Raw genomic sequence first — 18,726 nt, forward strand, 5'->3', positions numbered from 1 at the left:
AAAATAGCAAGTTTCCCAAAATAAAAGGTTCCCTAAAATAGCAAGTTTCCCAAAATGGAAAGTTACCAAAATAGGAAACGCCTTCATAAGGAAATATTCCAAAACCCTAAAGTACATAATTGTTTAGGATTTCTTTCTAGATGAGAAATAGAAATTTTCCATAAAAGAAAAGTTCCATATAAGGAAAGTTTCCATAAATAGAAAGTTCCATACATAAAACCGAAATCCTAGCAAAAACCCTAGTACTATAAATCGCGGATGCTAAAACCCTAAAACTTAACCGCGAAATCCTAATATCCTAATCTAGTATGATCCGATTGTTTGGTTGTTGTATACTAGATCAATCTTCTAGGGTTGATTTCATCCATATATATATAACATGATTGTTTAGAAAACACTTGCTGAAGACAAGCATGACTCGGTCTTAAATACCGCATGACTTGGTCTAACCGATTACATGAGTTCTCATTTAACTCTATATATTATAGATATCAGAAATCAACTATTATGAATACACGGCACTCAATGCCTCTGGTGACAATTATTTAAAATGGGCTTTGGACACTAAGATTGTCCTAAAGGAAAAAGGACTTGGTGAATCTATTATGGAAGGAAACAATGTCACCAGAAGAGAAAGATATAAGGCGATTACTAACATACGCCATCACCTCAATGAGAGTCTCAAAATCAGTACCTCACTATTAAGAATCCTCTGGACCTCAGGACAGAGTTGAAAAAAAAAAAACGGTGCTATTACCCAAAAGCCCGAAAGCCCGATTCGATCGAAAGAATCTCAGATTCTAATAATTCAAATCCATGAATGAGTATAACTCAGCACTATTTAAAATAGTGTCCGTGGTGAGGAAATTACTGAGAATGACTTGCTAAAGAAAGCATTCTCGACCTTTCACACAAACAATATATTGCCTCAGCAACAATATCGTGAAAAAAAAAAAAAAAAAAGTTTTTACCACATATGCAAGTCTAAACTCTTGTTTTGCTACTTGCTGAGCAAAACAATGAGTTATGAATAGTGAAATGAGACCTCCTGGTCCTACCCCATTATCAGAAGCCCATTGGGCTGAAGAGCCTAAAGAGCATAAAGAGACTAAAGAGTCTAACCACGTCCAAAAAGATAAGTATCATGGCAATTATAATTTATATGATCAAGGAAACCATTCATATGGTTAAGGCCGCCGACCCGACTTTGGTCGTAATCGAGTTAGAGGCCGTGGTATACCCAAACCACAACACTCAAATAAACTTGTTTGCCACTGATGAGGAATGGGGAAACCATTGGACTAAGACGTGCATGACTCCTAAGCATCTCATTGATCTCTATCAAGAGAGTTTGAAAAGAATCTAGAAGCTCATTTCATCACAATGGTGAAGAAGATTTCGACCATGAGATAGATGACTATGAGACTTCGGAATGCCAACGAAATATCCAAAGACATGGTTGATTAGCCAAATTGCGGGTATAGCTAAATTTAGTGAAGGCTAAGGGCAGGCCCATGGTAGGCCCATATTCCCAAGGGCACGCATCCTCAGATGCTTCATATTCACCCAGCTCAAAGGGGCCTTGTTGAGTTTCAAAGAAAAGTGTTTGAATGGTTTCCACATTGAAACCAAGGGTGAAGGGAACAAAGGATTCCCATATATTACTAAGAGCACCCAAGACCATGAGAAGGTCTTAGAGACTATACCCGCGTCATAGACCTTTACTATGCCAAGGTCAATATGATAGAGGCTAATACAGTAAACAAAAGGATTTACTGAGAAATTCACTAATGGCATGACCGGCTTGGCCAGCCTGGTTCTAACATGATGCGTAAAGCTGATATTAAAATCAAAAGGGCACACTCCTTAAGGACCTCACGTGTGCAGCATGTACACAAGGGAAACCCATACTAAGGTCATCACCAGTCAAAGCAACTAGAAACTTGGTGTTTGCTAGATTGCTGGCCCAGACCATAAGTCTGTGAGCCCACATACTTAAGACTATATGTCTAGATAATGCTGGTAAATTATGTCTCAAGCGTTTTATGGCTACAGTATGTCCATGAGGGGGAGAGTAGTATACCCCGTGGCACATGTCCATACTTGGGGACACACAATATTACATGCAACAAGAGCTTATACGCATCAGGCCATTCTAGTGAGCATAGATATTCCCCATCCCAATTGCTAACGGGTCATGAGCCAGACGTTTCCCATCTTAAGACATTTGGGTGTTCAGTCTATGTACCCATTGCACCACCACAGAGAGCAAATGATGGGACCTCAAAAGGGGATGGGAATATACGTTAACAATGATTCTCCCACCATCATTAAGTATCTCGAGCCAAAGGCCAGATTCAAGGATTGTCATCTCAATGAATCCGTTTTCCCAACACTGGGTGGAGAGACTAACAAGCTGGTCAAAGAACTTACATGGAATCAAACATCCTTCACATGGCAAGATCCTCGGACTCCATCAGAGATCCAAAAGACTATATATCTGCAAAAGCTAGCTAAAACAGTTGCCAAGATTCCTATAATTCCAAAGAGAGTAACAAAATCGTACATACCAGCTTGTAATGCACCAGTACGTATTGATGTTCACAAGGAACACAATCAAGTTACTACAGAGGCTACAACACGTAAGAAATGTGGTAGACCCAAAAGGTTCCAAAGACAAGAACCCTCGGAAATCAAAGAAAGGTGCAAGGGAAACCGAGAAGGTTCAAGAAACCATAGACATGGCCGGCTAATAGACATAACCCTAAGGTACCAATCAATGAGGTTTGGGACGCCAAACCTCAAGGTCCTGAAGGTGTAAAGAGATCTCTATAAACTATATCATGTCTAGAATACAATGGAACCGAAAAGATGTCGACATCAATGATAAAATATTTGCGTACAAGATAGCAACTGAAATGAATGAGGATCAGGAGCCCACGTCTATACTAGAGTGCACTCAAAGACCTGATTGATTAAAATGGTACAAGACCATAAAACGTGGAGCTAATAATCATTAAGAAGAAGAATGTGTTTGGTCCAATACGAAGAACACCATTCAATGTAAAGCCAGTGGGACAAATGAGTCTTTGTGATTATGTGAAATAAACATAGTGAAAGCGTGATATATCAGACACGGCTTGTCGCACAAGGATTCACACAAAGACCAGAATTAGAGGAGATATACTCCCCTGTGGTGGATGCTAAGACATTTAAATTTTTGTTAAGTCTGGCTATATAAAAGAGAAAGATTTGCGGCTAATGGATGTAATGCCTGCATATTTATATAAGTCCACTGGATAATATATGAGATTACCAGAGGGTATTGAGCTCAAAGATAAGAAAGATTTTCGAGAACAGCACTGCATAAGGCTGGACAAATCCTTATATGGATTGAAACAAAGCGGACGTATGTGGTATAACCGGTTAAGCGAATATCTCATCAGAGAAGGCTATAAAAACGATCCGATCAGTCCATGTATTTTTATCAAGAAGTTTGCAAACAAAGGATTTGTAATCATAGAAGTGTATATGAATGATTTAAACCTCTGGGTAATCGCCCAAACAGTTGAGTATATCTAAAGAAAGAATCTCAAATGAAAGACCTAGGCAATAATTAAGTTCTGTTTGGGATTACAACCTGAGTACGTGAATAATGGAATCCTTGTGCATCAAATGGCATACACTGAAAGAGTACTCAAGGAGATTTAATAAGGACCAGGCCCGCCCATTGACCAGGCCCAATGGTGGTGAGAAGCCTCAGATTGGATAGTGATCCACTCAGTCCGGAAATGCCATACTTCAGTGCCATAGGAGTTCTAATGAATTTTGCTAGACACACTAGACCAAACATTTGTTTTGCCGTGAGTCTCCTGTCTAAATTTAGTTCATGATCAACCCAAAGGCACTGGAAAGGTTTAAAGGAAGGTTTGGTTAAATTTTAAAGTTTATTCTTCCTGCGTTGTTTACTTGGGTTTATTCTATACTGATCTAACCAAAGAAGGTCCAGTTTGCTTTGGTTTAGTTTGATTTGCTGATGCAGGTTATTCATAAGATCAGATTATGGCATGGTCAATGAATAGGAACTACGTGTGGCTTGATCCCTTCCACGGGTACGTAGGCAGCCTTCCTTAAGGCGCAGCTACTACTACATCAAAGACCATCATATTTGAAGACAACACAGCCTGTATTGCTCAACTCAAGGATGGCTACATTAAGAGAGACCGGACGAAGCACATTTTGCCAAAACTCTTATTCACTCATGAATTACAGAAGGACGGTCATGTCAAAGTTCAACAGATCCGGTCAAGTGAGAATTCAGCCGACCTATTCACCAAATCATTGCCGACTTCAACGTTCCGGAAGCTCATTCATCAGATCGGGATGCACGGACTTAAGGATCTACAGTGATGCTCAAATCAGGGGGAGTAATGCGTGTTGTACTCTTTTTCCTTCACCATGGTTTTGTCCCACTGGGTTTTCCTGGTAAGGTTTTAATGAGGCAACATTCCCCAGCGCATTATAGAGATCCCGGTTTAGTATCGGGCACGGTTATGTCTTCCAAGGGGGAGTGTTATAAACCATATGGATGGACTCCATAACCGGCCCACAGCCCATTAGGGTTTTACCTTATTCTCTGTATCCTGCTATTATCCTTGTATATATATCCCTTTTTCTATTAATGAAAGACACAGTTCACAACATTTTTAACATTTATAACCAAAGCTTTGACTATGACAATCTCTGACTAATTAATTAGTTTAGATAATTACAGTTTAGCTCCCAAAATGATCAAATATTAAGATTATTAACCCCTTCCATTAATTTTGGTAGCTGTTTTGATCTTTTACATGTGGAGGCTCGTAACCGATTTATTTTTTGGATTAAGACTTAAAACCTAAAGTAGCCATCAAGGGCTATATTCCTCTACGGTGGTACCCACAGTAAGTAGTTTTCTCCTCTCACATATACACGTAACACTCACTACCAAACCCCACATATATAAAACTTTAAAATTTATCCACTTATAAAAAATGTTTTTTTTTTAATTATTTGTTTTAGTTCATTATTCAATATGGATGAAGATTCTCTGACCAAATATTTTAAAGGTTAAATATCAATAACATAAAATTTTTTGCTTACAAGTAGCATGAATTACTAAGACGTTTGTTTTTGACTTTTTTTTTTTTAATCAAAATTTGGAAGTTACTTAGCTTTATAGTTTAATACTTTTTTTACAAATTAATTAGAGTTCAAAATAGTCATTTATGGGAAATGTTGTTTACAAATATGATATGAAGCGGTTCTGTACGAATTTTTCGTGCCAGATAATCCGCTTTGACATTAGCATTGCGAAAAATTAAAGATAAAGAGAAGGATGAGAATTTTTCCTTGTCGCTCTGGAATTCCTCCAAGTACACTGAAAACGCCGGCCATTCAGTTGGAGAAGATACCATGTTCACCAGATCAGAAGAGTCTGTAAAGAACTTTACCTCTTGATTAAAGAGAAGTTTAATACTTTAATTAAAGGGAATAGTAGATTGTAATGGTAAAAAATATATTATACTTGAATATTGAGATTCTAATAACATAAAAAACAAAAAGCTTCTATGTATCAGACAAATAATTAAAACTGTAATATAGTAATTCAATAAAAGGAAAAAAATAATTTCCTAATTTTCTTAAATTAGAAATAGATTTTATTATAAATTACAAAATAAATCTTTTAGAAAGATATGACAACCAATAAAAATTTTGTCTCTTATAATTTCATGTGCTAATGAGAATAATAACAACAACTATTAATAGAATTATATAATATACTCCATCTGTTTTTTAAAAGTTGTCGTTTTAACTGTATTTGGACAAATTAAGAAAATGTATACAATGACTATATTAACCTCATAAAAATGACAAGTAATTATTTACAAATAATTTGTGTTCAATAAAATGAGGATAATTTGGGTAGTTATTGGCATAAATTACATTATTACCTTAAAACGACAACTAATTTTAAAAAAAAAAGCTCTAAAACGACAACTATTCGAAAACGGAGGGAATACTAGATATAGACCCGTGTGTTGCACGAGTTGCCGGTCGAAATTATCATTTTTTTTTTTTTTTTTTTTTTGTAAGCTTAACTAAAAAAAGATAATTAATATTTCCATTTTTATTTTTCCTCACCAATTTTTTGTTTTTTATTCCGGTACTTTAGATTCAAAATCTTATTTTTTTTATATAAGAAGATTCAATTTACATATTAATTAAAAAAAACTTGATGGCTAAAAAATAATAATAAAAGATAAACAATGAAAAAGGAAATGAAAACTAATTAAAAAAATGAAAAATTTCTTAATCTAAAAAAGCGAAACAAATTTTCTCTCTCTAATAAAGCTTTTTGGCCAAACCCATCTCTCTTCTATAAATATAAACGTCTCGCCTCCTGAGTAACGTATAAACTCTCACATACTCTCCCCAGCCGCCACCTACCCTCCGCCGCCTCCTTTAGCCGCCTCGGCCTCGCTTCGCCGCGCGCTGCGCTTTTTCCTTTTAACCAAGACTGTTTTTTATTTTCCCGAAGAATCTCTCTGTTAGGATTTTGTTTGATTCTGGTGTTTATCCAGATCAGAGATAATCGTGATCCCTTTTTTCTCTCTCACTTTAGGAAAAAAAAGCAAATCTGATAATCGAAACTGATCACACTGTTGATTCCGTAACAGAAAAATGTCGGCAGCTTCTTCTAGCTCCGTTCTTAACCTCCGAACCAACCAACAATTGTTGTCACTCCGATCTCTCAAAAATTCCACCTCCGTTGCATCTCAATTGGCCGTTACGTCTGGTGTTAGCCGTAGAAGGTCGTGTACGGCGCGATGTTCTGTGAAGAAACCGGTGGCTCCAGAGAGTCCTTTCCTAGGGACTCGTGTGCGGAGATCCGGATCCGAGACGCTTCAGTTCTGGAGATCGGATGGTCCTGGACGGTCTGCGAAGCTCCGAACGGTGGTTAAGTCGTCATTTTCCGGTGTTCCGGAGAAGCCTCTCGGTCTTTATGATCCTTCCTATGATAAAGACTCTTGTGGTGTCGGTTTTGTAGCAGAGTTGTCCGGCGAGACCAGTCGCAAAACGGTACTGTTATTTATTATCTCTTGTGATGTGATCAGTGACGTATATGAGTTATGTGATGTGTGATTTGATTGATGACATGTTTGATGAATTCAGGTGACTGATTCGTTGGAGATGTTGATAAGGATGACTCATAGAGGTGCTTGTGGTTGTGAAAGCAACACTGGTGACGGCGCTGGGATTCTTGTTGGTCTGCCTCACGATTTCTATGCAGAGGTTTGTTCTGTTCTTTATTGTCCATGCAAATAGATTTAAAAGATCTGACAGGATTTTAACTTATGTAATCTTATTTTATTGTTTCTGGTAATGTCTGAGAATAGTTATTGGTTCTGTTGTTGATGTGATTGATGTTTTGTCTATTAGGCTGCGACAGAGCTTGGCTTTGTGCTTCCTCCTGCGGGAAAATATGCTGTTGGTATGTTCTTCTTGCCAACTGTTGAAAGCCGGAGAGAAGAAAGCAAGAATGTTTTCACTAAGGTTGCTGAATCACTTGGCCATTCGGTTCTTGGATGGAGATTAGTGCCTACCGATAATTCCGGGCTGGGAAATTCCGCTTTGCAGACGGAACCGATAATTGCGCAAGTTTTCCTTACTCCTACAACTAAATCTAAAGCTGACTTTGAGCAACAGGTAATTGTTTGCTTGCATTGAAAATTATTCATGTATCATTGACATCTAGTATTTATTTTTCTGGGAGATGATGTTAATGATGATTACGTTTATATTTGACAGATGTATATCCTTAGAAGGGTTTCTATGGTTGCTATTCGAGCTGCGTTGAACCTTCAACATGGTGCGATGAAGGACTTCTATATCTGTTCTTTGTCTTCTAGGTATGATGTGACTTAAGATAAGAAATACATGTTTGTCTCAAGGGATGAAAATTCTAATCTAGTGTATTGTTTTTTTGTGGTTTAGGACTATTGTCTACAAAGGACAATTGAAGCCTGATCAACTGAAGGACTATTATTACGCAGATCTTGGGAGTGAAAGGTTTACGAGCTACATGGCCCTGGTAAATAATTTTTCTATTCACTATCTCTTTTTTTATGCTGACTCCATGCTCCACCAACAGCATGTGAACCAACGGGGTAATCAAGGAGATGCGAGGTTGAGGAATGACTTCTTGAGGCATTGAAGTTTGAATGATCTCTTAAGTTCCTCCAAACCCTTGATAAGTATTTTAATTTGGATGCTGGTGAGTTGGTAACGTCAAGTGAGTCCAGAAACTCGTTGCCTTGATATGTATGATAAGTTATCTTAGGCTAAATGATCACAATCTGGTGATTAAGACTAAAATTTTGTTGGTTAAGGTAGTTAGCAATTCTGCAACATTAGAACTTGCCCCCCACTATATGCTGTCGAAGTTGTGTCTAAGACCAAGTGGTAAAGTTTTCAGTTGCATACATACACATTTTAATGTTTGATAACTAATGATTGACTATACTCGGTTACATGTTTAATGGTTCAGGTTCATTCTCGGTTCTCTACCAATACATTTCCCAGCTGGGATCGTGCTCAGCCGATGCGTGTTTTGGGCCACAATGGGGAGATCAATACACTCAGGGGAAACGTGAACTGGTATGATGTCAGAGATAGCTTACATTAAAGCTTTCATGTACTTTAAGTAACCTGTTTGGTGCCTTAGCATTTGTGTGATAAAAATGCTCTCTGGTATGCAAGTTCCTGAGCAGTTTCATTTTCATCTTAATTACTATGTTCTCTAACGATTTCTGAGTTTGTATTCTTCACAGGATGAGGGCACGTGAGGGTCTGCTCAAGTGCAATGAACTTGGATTATCAAAGAAGGAGTTGAAGAAGCTTCTACCTATTGTGGACGTTAGCTCTTCTGACTCAGGTAACTTTCAATCTTATTTTATGCCTGTATGTGTACAACTAACTGTAGATCACAGTTTTGCTAAGATATCATGGACCTGTGACACGTTTCTGTATTGTTTTGTTAACCTTGCTAGGTGCTTTTGATGGTGTTCTTGAGCTTCTTGTCCGAGCTGGCAGAAGTCTTCCTGAAGCTGTTATGATGATGATCCCTGAAGCATGGCAAAATGACAAAAACATAGATCCAAGCAGGAAAGAGTTTTATGAATACTTATCTGCTCTGATGGAGCCATGGGATGGACCTGCCCTCATTTCATGTAAATTCTATTCTAAAGTTCATACACAATTTCCCTTCCATTTTTTATGTGGTCTTTAGATTTTGATGTAACTTTTTTATTCGATGTCTTGCAGTCACTGATGGTCGATACTTGGGTGCCACATTGGACCGTAATGGGCTTCGTCCTGGTAGGTTTTACATAACCCACAGTGGAAGGGTTATCATGGCTAGTGAAGTTGGGGTAGTTGATGTACCACCTGAAGATGTTATGAGGAAAGGAAGACTTAACCCGGGTATGATGCTTCTTGTCGATTTTGAGAAGCATATTGTTGTTGATGACGATGCCTTGAAACAACAATATTCACTGGCAAGGCCTTATGGCGAGTGGCTTAAAAGGCAAAAGATTGAACTTAAAGACATCATTGAGTCAGTTCCGGCGGCTGAACGGATTGCTCCTTCAATTTCTGGGGTTGTACCGGTAAGCTGTCAGTAATGAATTACTGTTCCCCTAAATTACTTTCAGTTACCTTTATTATTGTTGGTTAACCTTTTTGTTTGGAAACCTAGGCCTCTAATGATGATGACTCGATGGAGAGCATGGGCATTCATGGTTTATTGTCTCCACTAAAAGCCTTTGGGTATGTTTGTTTTTATACTTGCTAATTTGTATTGATCTGTTTTTCTTTGTTATTTGTCTCACGCTTCCTTTTGACCTGTTCGTGCAGTTACACAGTTGAGGCCTTGGAGATGCTGCTGCTTCCGATGGCTAAAGATGGCTCTGAAGCACTTGGTTCTATGGGAAATGATACCCCTCTAGCTGTAATGTCAAACAGAGAGAAATTATGCTTTGAGTACTTCAAGCAAATGTTTGCTCAAGTAACAAATCCTCCAATTGATCCAATTCGTGAGAAAATTGTTACTTCGATGGAGTGCATGATAGGTCCAGAAGGTGATCTAACCGAAACAACTGAAGAGCAATGTCACCGTCTCTCCCTTAAAGGTCCTCTTTTGAAAATCGAAGAGATGGAAGCTATCAAGAAAATGAATTACAGAGGCTGGCGGACTAAAGTTCTAGATATAACTTATGCAAAAGAACGAGGTACAAAAGGGTTAGAGGAGACCTTGGACCGAATTTGTGATGAAGCAAATGAAGCGATAAAGGAGGGCTACACATTACTGGTTTTGTCTGATCGAGGTAAATTTCTGACTCTAGGATCTCTGTAAACGTATTTTCATCTTTGACCATTCTTTGCCATTTTCTTACTTTTTTTCTTTTGATGTCTTCACTGTTAGCTTTCTCTGCAACCCGTGTTGCTGTGAGCTCCCTCATGGCTGTTGGTGCCGTTCATCACCACCTAGTTAAGACACTTGCGCGCACCCAGGTTGGGTTGGTAGTGGAATCTGCTGAACCACGTGAAGTGCATCATTTCTGCACACTTGTCGGATTCGGAGCAGATGCTATCTGCCCATATTTGGCTGTGGAGGCCGTTTATAGATTACAGGTTGATGGCAAGATACCACCCAAATCTAACGGGGAATTCCATTCCAAAGAAGAGCTGGTGAAGAAGTATTACAAGGCAAGTAACTACGGAATGATGAAGGTTCTTGCCAAAATGGGAATTTCTACTCTGGCCTCATATAAGGGTGCTCAGATATTTGAAGCTCTTGGACTTTCATCTGAAGTAATTCAGAAATGTTTTGCGGGCACCCCAAGCAGAGTGGAAGGAGCAACATTTGAGATGCTTGCTCGAGATGGACTTCAATTGCATGAGTTGGCCTTTCCAACCCGTCGCTATGCCCCTGGAAGTGCAGAAGCCTCAGCACTTACCAACCCTGGGAACTATCACTGGAGGAAAAATGGAGAGATTCATCTCAACGATCCCCTTGCTATTGCAAAGTTGCAAGAGGCTGCACGGACTAACAGTGTGGCCGCCTACAAGGAATACTCAAAGCGTATCAATGAACTGAACAAGCAAAGTAATTTGCGTGGGCTCATGAAGTTTAAAGACGCAGATGTGAAAATTTCACTTGATGAAGTAGAGCCTGCCAGTGAAATTGTTAAGCGATTCTGCACTGGTGCCATGAGTTATGGATCAATATCTCTGGAGGCGCATACAACCCTTGCAATGGCCATGAACAAGCTTGGAGGAAAGTCGAATACAGGTATATGTTTTTTTTCTCTATGATTTTTGTAGTTCCCTTTTCTTCTCTTGTAAAGAATACTAAGACATCAGTTTATGATCTGCTTAAGGTGAGGGAGGGGAGCTGCCATCCCGTATGGAGCCTCTTGCGGATGGTTCAAGGAACCCCAAAAGAAGTTCGATCAAACAAATTGCTAGTGGAAGATTTGGAGTTTCGAGCTACTATCTTACAAATGCTGATGAGCTGCAGATAAAGATGGCTCAGGTACCTTAAAATATGACTTGACATAATGTTCTCTCGTTCTCATACTTTTTGCACAAAGTAGTTATAAGTGCCTTGTCAAAAATTTGTGAATGTTGCATCTAAATGCTGTTTTAAGTTTCTAACTACTTTCTTTAATGCCATACAGGGTGCCAAACCTGGGGAAGGCGGGGAGCTACCAGGCCACAAGGTCATAGGAGACATTGCTATAACCAGAAATTCCACTGCTGGTGTAGGGCTTATCAGTCCACCTCCTCATCATGACATCTACTCTATCGAGGATCTTGCCCAGCTAATTCACGATCTTAAGGTTCCTAATTATGCTCTCCCAACTCTTACTTTCCGAAGCATTGTCCACTGTTTTCCGTCCATTATCATGTAACATCCTTTTCTCTTATCTCTAATAGAATGCCAATCCTGGGGCACGTATTAGTGTTAAGCTTGTATCTGAAGCTGGTGTTGGAGTTATTGCTAGCGGAGTGGTGAAGGGGCATGCTGACCATGTTCTGATAGCAGGTCATGATGGAGGTACTGGTGCATCTCGCTGGACCGGTATTAAAAATGCTGGTCTTCCATGGGAACTGGGTCTAGCTGAGACACACCAAACTCTTGTTGCCAATGACCTTCGTGGCCGCACTGTTCTTCAGACAGATGGCCAGCTAAAAACTGGCAGAGATGTTGCAGTTGCAGCTCTTCTTGGTGCAGAAGAGTTTGGTTTTAGTACTGCACCCCTTATCACACTAGGGTGTATCATGATGAGAAAATGCCACAAGAATACCTGCCCTGTGGGAATTGCTACTCAAGATCCAGTTCTCCGTGAAAAATTTGCTGGGGAGCCTGAACATGTTATTAACTTCTTCTTTATGCTTGCTGAGGAAGTTAGGGAGATCATGTCTGGACTTGGTTTTAGAACTGTAACTGAGATGATTGGTCGTGCAGATATGCTTGAACTTGACAGGGAAGTTGTCAAGAACAATGATAAGCTGGAGAACATTGACCTCTCTCTTTTGCTCAGACCTGCTGCTGAGATTCGTCCTGGGGCTGCGCAGTACTGTGTCCAGAAACAAGATCACGGTTTAGACATGGCTTTGGATCAAGAGCTGATTGCATTGTCTAAATCTGCTCTAGAGAAATCTCTTCCAGTGTACATTGAAACTCCTATCTGCAACGTTAACCGTGCTGTTGGGACAATGCTGAGCCATGAGGTAACTAAACGTTACCACTTGGCTGGGCTTCCGAAGGATACAATTCATATCAAGTTCACAGGAAGTGCTGGGCAGAGTCTTGGAGCTTTCCTGTGTCCAGGAATTATGCTAGAACTTGAGGGCGATAGCAATGACTATGTTGGAAAAGGGCTCTCAGGAGGTAAAGTTGTTGTCTACCCTCCAAAAGGAAGCAGCTTTGATCCAAAGGAAAATATCGTTATCGGTAATGTAGCACTTTATGGTGCCACTAGTGGTGAAGCATACTTCAATGGGATGGCTGCTGAAAGGTTCTCTGTTCGTAATTCTGGTGCTAAAGCCGTTGTGGAAGGTGTTGGTGATCATGGTTGTGAGTACATGACTGGTGGTACTGTAGTGGTGCTTGGAAAGACTGGTAGAAACTTTGCTGCTGGTATGAGTGGGGGTATTGCTTATGTCCTTGATGTGGACGGAAAGTTCCACACGAGATGCAACCTTGAACTGGTTGATTTGGATAAAGTTGAAGATGAGGAAGACAAAATGTCGCTCAAAATGATGATTCAGCAACATCAACGACACACCAACAGCCAACTTGCTCAAGAAGTTCTTGCAGACTTTGAGAATTTGCTGCCTAAGTTTATTAAGGTTTTCCCAAGAGATTACAAACGTGTTTTGTCAGCCATGAAACATGAAGAGGTCTCCAAGCAAGCCATAGAGCGTGCTTCTGAGGAAGCTGACGAAATGGAAGAAAAAGAACTTGAGGAGAAAGACGCCTTTGCAGAGCTGAAGAACATGGCAGCTGCTTCGTCAAAAGAGGTGTCCGGAAACGGAGTGGCAGCTGAAGCTAAACCTTCTCAGGTAGATAATGCTGTTAAAAACGGTGGTTTCATTGCTTATGAGCGTGAGGGAGTTAAGTACAGGGATCCCAATGTTCGTCTTAATGACTGGAACGAAGTCATGGAGGAATCAAAACCTGGACCACTCCTTACAACTCAGTCAGCTCGTTGCATGGATTGTGGAACTCCATTCTGCCACCAGGTATATATCCTCAGATAAAATGCCTTTTTTCTTTCCAAGTCTTCTTCTTGCAGCTTGTCAAAGACAGGTTTTGTTGTTTATATGTCAAGGAAAAAATGCTACTAGGTGTTTCATGAATGAAATCCTCAACATTTTTTTTTTTTTTACAGGAGAACTCTGGGTGTCCTCTCGGTAATAAGATCCCTGAATTCAACGAACTTGTCTACCAGAACAGATGGCAAGAAGCCTTGAATCGTCTACTTGAGACGAACAACTTTCCAGAATTTACTGGGCGAGTATGCCCTGCACCATGTGAAGGTTCTTGTGTTCTTGGAATAATTGAGAATCCTGTTTCTATCAAAAGCATTGAATGTGCTATTATCGATAAAGCCTTTGAGGAAGGGTGGATGGTACCAAGGCCTCCTCTCAAGAGAACAGGGTATACTTTCTATATAGTTTCACATACAGTGCATCTTTATGTTTCAATAGAGTTTACATTTGGTTGATTTACATGCTTCTGCTGCCTGTGTGGTTTGCAGGAAAAAGGTTGCTATTATCGGAAGTGGACCGGCTGGACTAGCTGCGGCTGACCAGCTGAACAAAATGGGCCACTCAGTAACCGTGTATGAGCGCTCTGACAGAATTGGTGGGCTTATGATGTATGGAGTACCAAACATGAAGACTGACAAAATTGATGTAGTTCAACGGCGGGTTGATCTTATGACCAAAGAAGGTATCAACTTTGTGGTTAATGCCAATATTGGAAAGGACCCGTCTTACTCCCTTGATGGACTTAAGGAAGAGAGTGATGCACTCATTCTTGCTGTTGGTTCTACAAAACCAAGGTAACATTTGTTTTAAACAACGGTGAATTTATATTTATGTTACCAGAACTTGAAATGGATTATGGTGAACTAACGGAGACATTATTGGGGTAATATTGCAGAGATCTTCCAGTGCCTGGTCGTGATCTATCTGGTGTTCACTTTGCCATGGAGTTTCTTCATGCAAACACCAAAAGCTTGCTTGATAGCAATCTTGAGGATGGCAATTACATTTCTGCAAAGGGGAAAAAGGTTGTCGTTATTGGTGGAGGTGATACCGGTACAGATTGCATTGGAACATCTATCCGCCATGGATGCACCAACATTGTAAACCTAGAGCTTCTTCCTCAGCCACCTTCAACAAGAGCTCCTGGAAACCCTTGGCCACAGGTTTGTTTCAGATCTTATACACTCAATCCTTTTAGCAACTTCTTCAAGATTTATGCATCCATTAGATTATAAGACTTGTGAGCAAGTTTGGATATTGTTGATTTTAATGAGCTTCCTTCTGAATACAGTGGCCTCGTGTGTTCCGTATTGACTACGGACATCAGGAAGCTACCACCAAATTTGGAAAAGACCCAAGAACCTATGAGGTCTTAACCAAGAGGTTCATAGGAGATGACAATGGAAACGTGAAAGGGCTTGAAATTGTGCGAGTGAGTTGGGAGAAGGATGATACCGGGAGGTTCCAGTTCAAGGAAATCGAAGGCTCTGAGGAAATAATCGAAGCAGACCTCGTTTTCTTGGCCATGGGTTTCCTTGGACCTGAGCCAGTAAGTGATTGTCATTGTTGTACCCTCTTCTCTTACCCTGTTGGCCTTGTGGAAATGATTTAAAACCAATTGCTTGTTCTTGTTTTTACAGACACTTGCGGAGAAGCTAGGACTCGAATGCGACAACAGGTCGAACTTTAAGGCAGAGTATGGCCGGTTTTCCACAACTGTGGAAGGTGTTTTCGCAGCAGGTGATTGTCGGAGAGGCCAGTCTTTGGTTGTCTGGGCCATCTCAGAAGGACGTCAAGCTGCAGCTCAGGTCGACAAATTCCTCAGCAAAACTGATGATGATGAAGACGCCAAGCTACAACAAGACCTTAACCAGATGAAACACAACACTATCACAAACTGAGGTAAAGAAAGCCTTACTCATCTGAAGCAAAAGTCGAGAGAAAGACAACCGATTTGGCTCTTTTAGAGACAGAGAGGCGAAAAGGTCCGACTTATGGCAGAGATGAAGGGAGAAGAGTTGCGGAGGAAAAAAAACGACCTTGATGGTTTAGGAGAGAAGTAAAAGTTTAGGTTGTTTTTGTTTATTATCGTCCATAAAGTAATAATGATTCATAAGTACATTTTCTTTGTAGGATTTTCAGTAGCTTTCTTTTGTTAAAAAGCTTTCTGAATTTGAAGGCCTTTTGTTTTGTCTCTATGGCTGTTTCTAAGTTTGAATTTCTAAGTTCCTGCTTCTTGTTTTTGCTCTCTTTCTCTTTGTTTTCCTTTCATGTTATTATGGTGGAATGCATAAAAAGGTAAGAAACGTAAGCAATGGTAAGAATGCATCATATCGTTGGGATTATTAGCAGTGAAATGCTTATATTAAATTACACAGCTACGATTTGTCGAACCGAAACGAAGCCAACCCGGAACCGAGAAAACAACCGAATGGATAAAATCTATAACCAAACAATTGAAGGTTGTGTTGTGCAATTTGTTAAATGAATTTTATGTGTGATTCATCCATCATCTGTTGTCTTCAACAAAAGACAAGCCCAAGAAAGAGAAAACAATAGAAGTAAAAAATATTAGTGAAGCGGTGAAAACAAGAGAAAAAAAGGTGGCTCCTTTTTGTTTCTGGAGATGCGTTCTTGTGACCCTTCATTGAAATTTAGGGTTCCTTTACTCAGATTTCGAGTTCGTTGTGTTTGAATCTCTGTTGGGTTTCTCTCTTTATTCGATTTGGGGAAATGGCTGATTGGTATCAGCTTGCACAGTCTATAATCTTAGGTTTGATCTTCGCTTACCTTCTCGCTAAGCTAATCTCTATCCTCGTCGCGTTTAAAGACGAGAATCTCTCACTCACTCGTAGCCACACGACCCAATCAGAGTATGAGAACTTGCGTAAGGTCGAATCTTCAACTGCGATTAGCGGCGAGACTGATTCTCTTATAGCTGAGCAAGGTAGCTTGAGAGGTGATGATGAAGAAGATGAGGACGATGATGATTGGGAAGGTGTTGAAAGTACAGAACTTGACGAAGCATTTAGTGCTGCGACGGCGTTTGTGGCTGCTGCTGCATCGGACAGGCTTTCGCAGAAAGTATCAAATGAATTGCAACTTCAGCTTTATGGATTGTATAAGATTGCTACTGAAGGACCTTGTACTGCTCCTCAACCATCAGCTCTTAAAATGACTGCTCGTGCCAAGTGGTTTGTCTAATACTTTGATTGATATATCTGATTCAAATGTTTGTGATGTACTGATGTTTCTTGATCATGGATGTATGTTATCTTGATGTCACCAAGTTTGTATCTTGCATTGCGAAAGTATCGAGAAGGATTGCTTTAGTTGTTGTATTGATTGGTAATCTGATTCACAATCTTATGACTGTGAAGATTATTACTTGATCATGTTTACTTGTGATGAACTGATGGTTCTTCATTGTGGATGTATCTTGCATCGTGAGAGTATCGAAAAGGATTGCTTTTTCTTTTTGTATTGATTGGTAAATTATGGTTATGCTGCAAATTTGGTCTTAGGGATGCATTTTGATTGACTGAGACTTGTTTTGTAATAGGCAAGCGTGGCAGAAATTGGGTGCTATGCCTCCTGAGGAAGCAATGGAGAAGTACATCGAGCTTGTTACTCAGTTGTATCCAGCTTGGGTAGATGGTGGCTCGGTTAGTTGTCTCTTTACCCTTGTGTTACATTTCTTCAGACTGATTGTGGATGATCTGTTTCATTTCTGAATTCTCTATCTGGATTTCTTGGCTTGTTTGCTTTGTTGCGGACTTTTAGAAAAGAAGAAATCGGAGTGGTGATACTGCAGGCCCCATGGGGCCGGTGTTTAGCTCATTGGTGTACGAAGAGGAATCCGAAAATGAGTTGTAAGGTTTCTAAGCAATTAGTTACTAATTCCAATATCTTTGAACTTTTAGTTTCTTCAAGAACATTTTTCCCGAGTTCTCTATATGACTAGATGACTAGATCAGAGAAGGACTATATATATTATAAATTTATAATACTCACCTTAGGTCATAGTAGAAACTCTGTTCATTCTTGCGTATTTACTCTATGTTGTTTCATGTTCCAGGAAGATTGATGCGATTCACGCCTTTGCTAGAGAAGGAGAAGTCGAGAATCTACTGAAATGCATAGAAAATGGCATACCAGTAAATGCAAGAGGTTAGTAGTCTCTACTTGCATCATTTTCACAAACTGTTCGGATTTGCTTTGGAAATTTCACAGTTTCTCCATTGTCAGATAGTGAAGGTAGAACACCGCTGCATTGGGCTATAGACCGTGGCCACCTTAATGTTGCTGAAGCTCTGGTTGAAAAGAACGCCGATGTGAACGCTAAAGTAAATAAATAACCAAAACCCCTAAACCAATTATTTCTCTCAATTACAGGTTTCAGTGTTTTTAGCTAACAAACTTTGTGCAGGACAATGAAGGCCAAACCTCTCTACACTATGCCGTTGTGTGCGAAAGAGAAGCACTCGCAGAGTTTCTGGTGAAGCAGAAAGCTGATACAACCATTAAAGATGACGACGGAAACTCGCCTCTTGATCTCTGTGAATCAGAGTGGTCTTGGATGCGAGAGAAGAAAGATTCCAATTAGGGGTATTATAAGTTTTTAAATTGTGTGTTAATCAAATGTGTCAAACAAAACTAGATGCTTGTTTTTTTTTTTTTTTAACCTTTCCTCTGAATCTTTGCTTCCTCTAAAAGTTTATGTTTTGACATACAACAACACACGTTACATGATATAGTAACTCTAGTTTTATAAAGTATATATTGAACCCAGAGAGATCATCATCATTCATCATAACTCAATAATAAAGCTATAAAGTTTTT

At 39.7% G+C, this 18,726-nt stretch overlaps 2 protein-coding genes across 4 annotated transcripts; both read left to right on the forward strand.

Moving 5' to 3' along the window:
- The first annotated feature begins 6,407 nt into the window (after positions 1-6,407).
- Positions 6,408-16,128, forward strand: LOC9300320 (glutamate synthase 1 [NADH], chloroplastic). 3 transcript variants are annotated; one of them, XM_002864198.2, is made up of 20 exons: positions 6,408-7,122; positions 7,216-7,335; positions 7,483-7,749; positions 7,852-7,952; positions 8,038-8,134; positions 8,591-8,700; positions 8,874-8,977; positions 9,093-9,272; positions 9,367-9,710; positions 9,800-9,870; positions 9,958-10,427; positions 10,526-11,395; positions 11,484-11,638; positions 11,784-11,945; positions 12,043-13,854; positions 14,004-14,272; positions 14,373-14,678; positions 14,780-15,047; positions 15,176-15,433; positions 15,525-16,128. In XM_002864198.2, the coding sequence occupies exons 1-20, from the start codon at positions 6,724-6,726 to the stop codon at positions 15,783-15,785; spliced, it is 6,624 nt and encodes a 2,207-aa protein (XP_002864244.1). In that variant the 5' UTR covers positions 6,408-6,723; the 3' UTR covers positions 15,786-16,128. The 3 variants fall into 3 exon arrangements, with proteins under 3 accessions (XP_002864244.1, XP_020888505.1, XP_020888507.1); XM_021032846.1 differs by lacking the exons at positions 6,408-7,122; positions 7,216-7,335; positions 7,483-7,749; positions 7,852-7,952; positions 8,038-8,134 and adding an exon at positions 8,223-8,317 and having other exon boundaries at positions 15,525-16,125; XM_021032848.1 differs by lacking the exons at positions 6,408-7,122; positions 7,216-7,335; positions 7,483-7,749; positions 7,852-7,952; positions 8,038-8,134 and adding an exon at positions 8,345-8,505 and having other exon boundaries at positions 15,525-16,125.
- A 248-nt stretch (positions 16,129-16,376) lies between these two features.
- LOC110230311 (acyl-CoA-binding domain-containing protein 1) lies at positions 16,377-18,662 on the forward strand. Its single transcript, XM_021032854.1, has 6 exons — positions 16,377-17,078; positions 17,447-17,549; positions 17,668-17,756; positions 17,963-18,054; positions 18,133-18,230; positions 18,314-18,662. Exons 1-6 carry the CDS (start codon positions 16,618-16,620, stop codon positions 18,488-18,490), a joined length of 1,020 nt encoding a protein of 339 aa, XP_020888513.1. The 5' UTR covers positions 16,377-16,617; the 3' UTR covers positions 18,491-18,662.
- Positions 18,663-18,726: the final 64 nt, after the last annotated feature.

This window comes from Arabidopsis lyrata, assembly GCF_000004255.2.
Source record: "Arabidopsis lyrata subsp. lyrata unplaced genomic scaffold ARALYscaffold_8, whole genome shotgun sequence".
Classification (NCBI taxonomy): Eukaryota; Viridiplantae; Streptophyta; class Magnoliopsida; order Brassicales; family Brassicaceae; genus Arabidopsis; species Arabidopsis lyrata.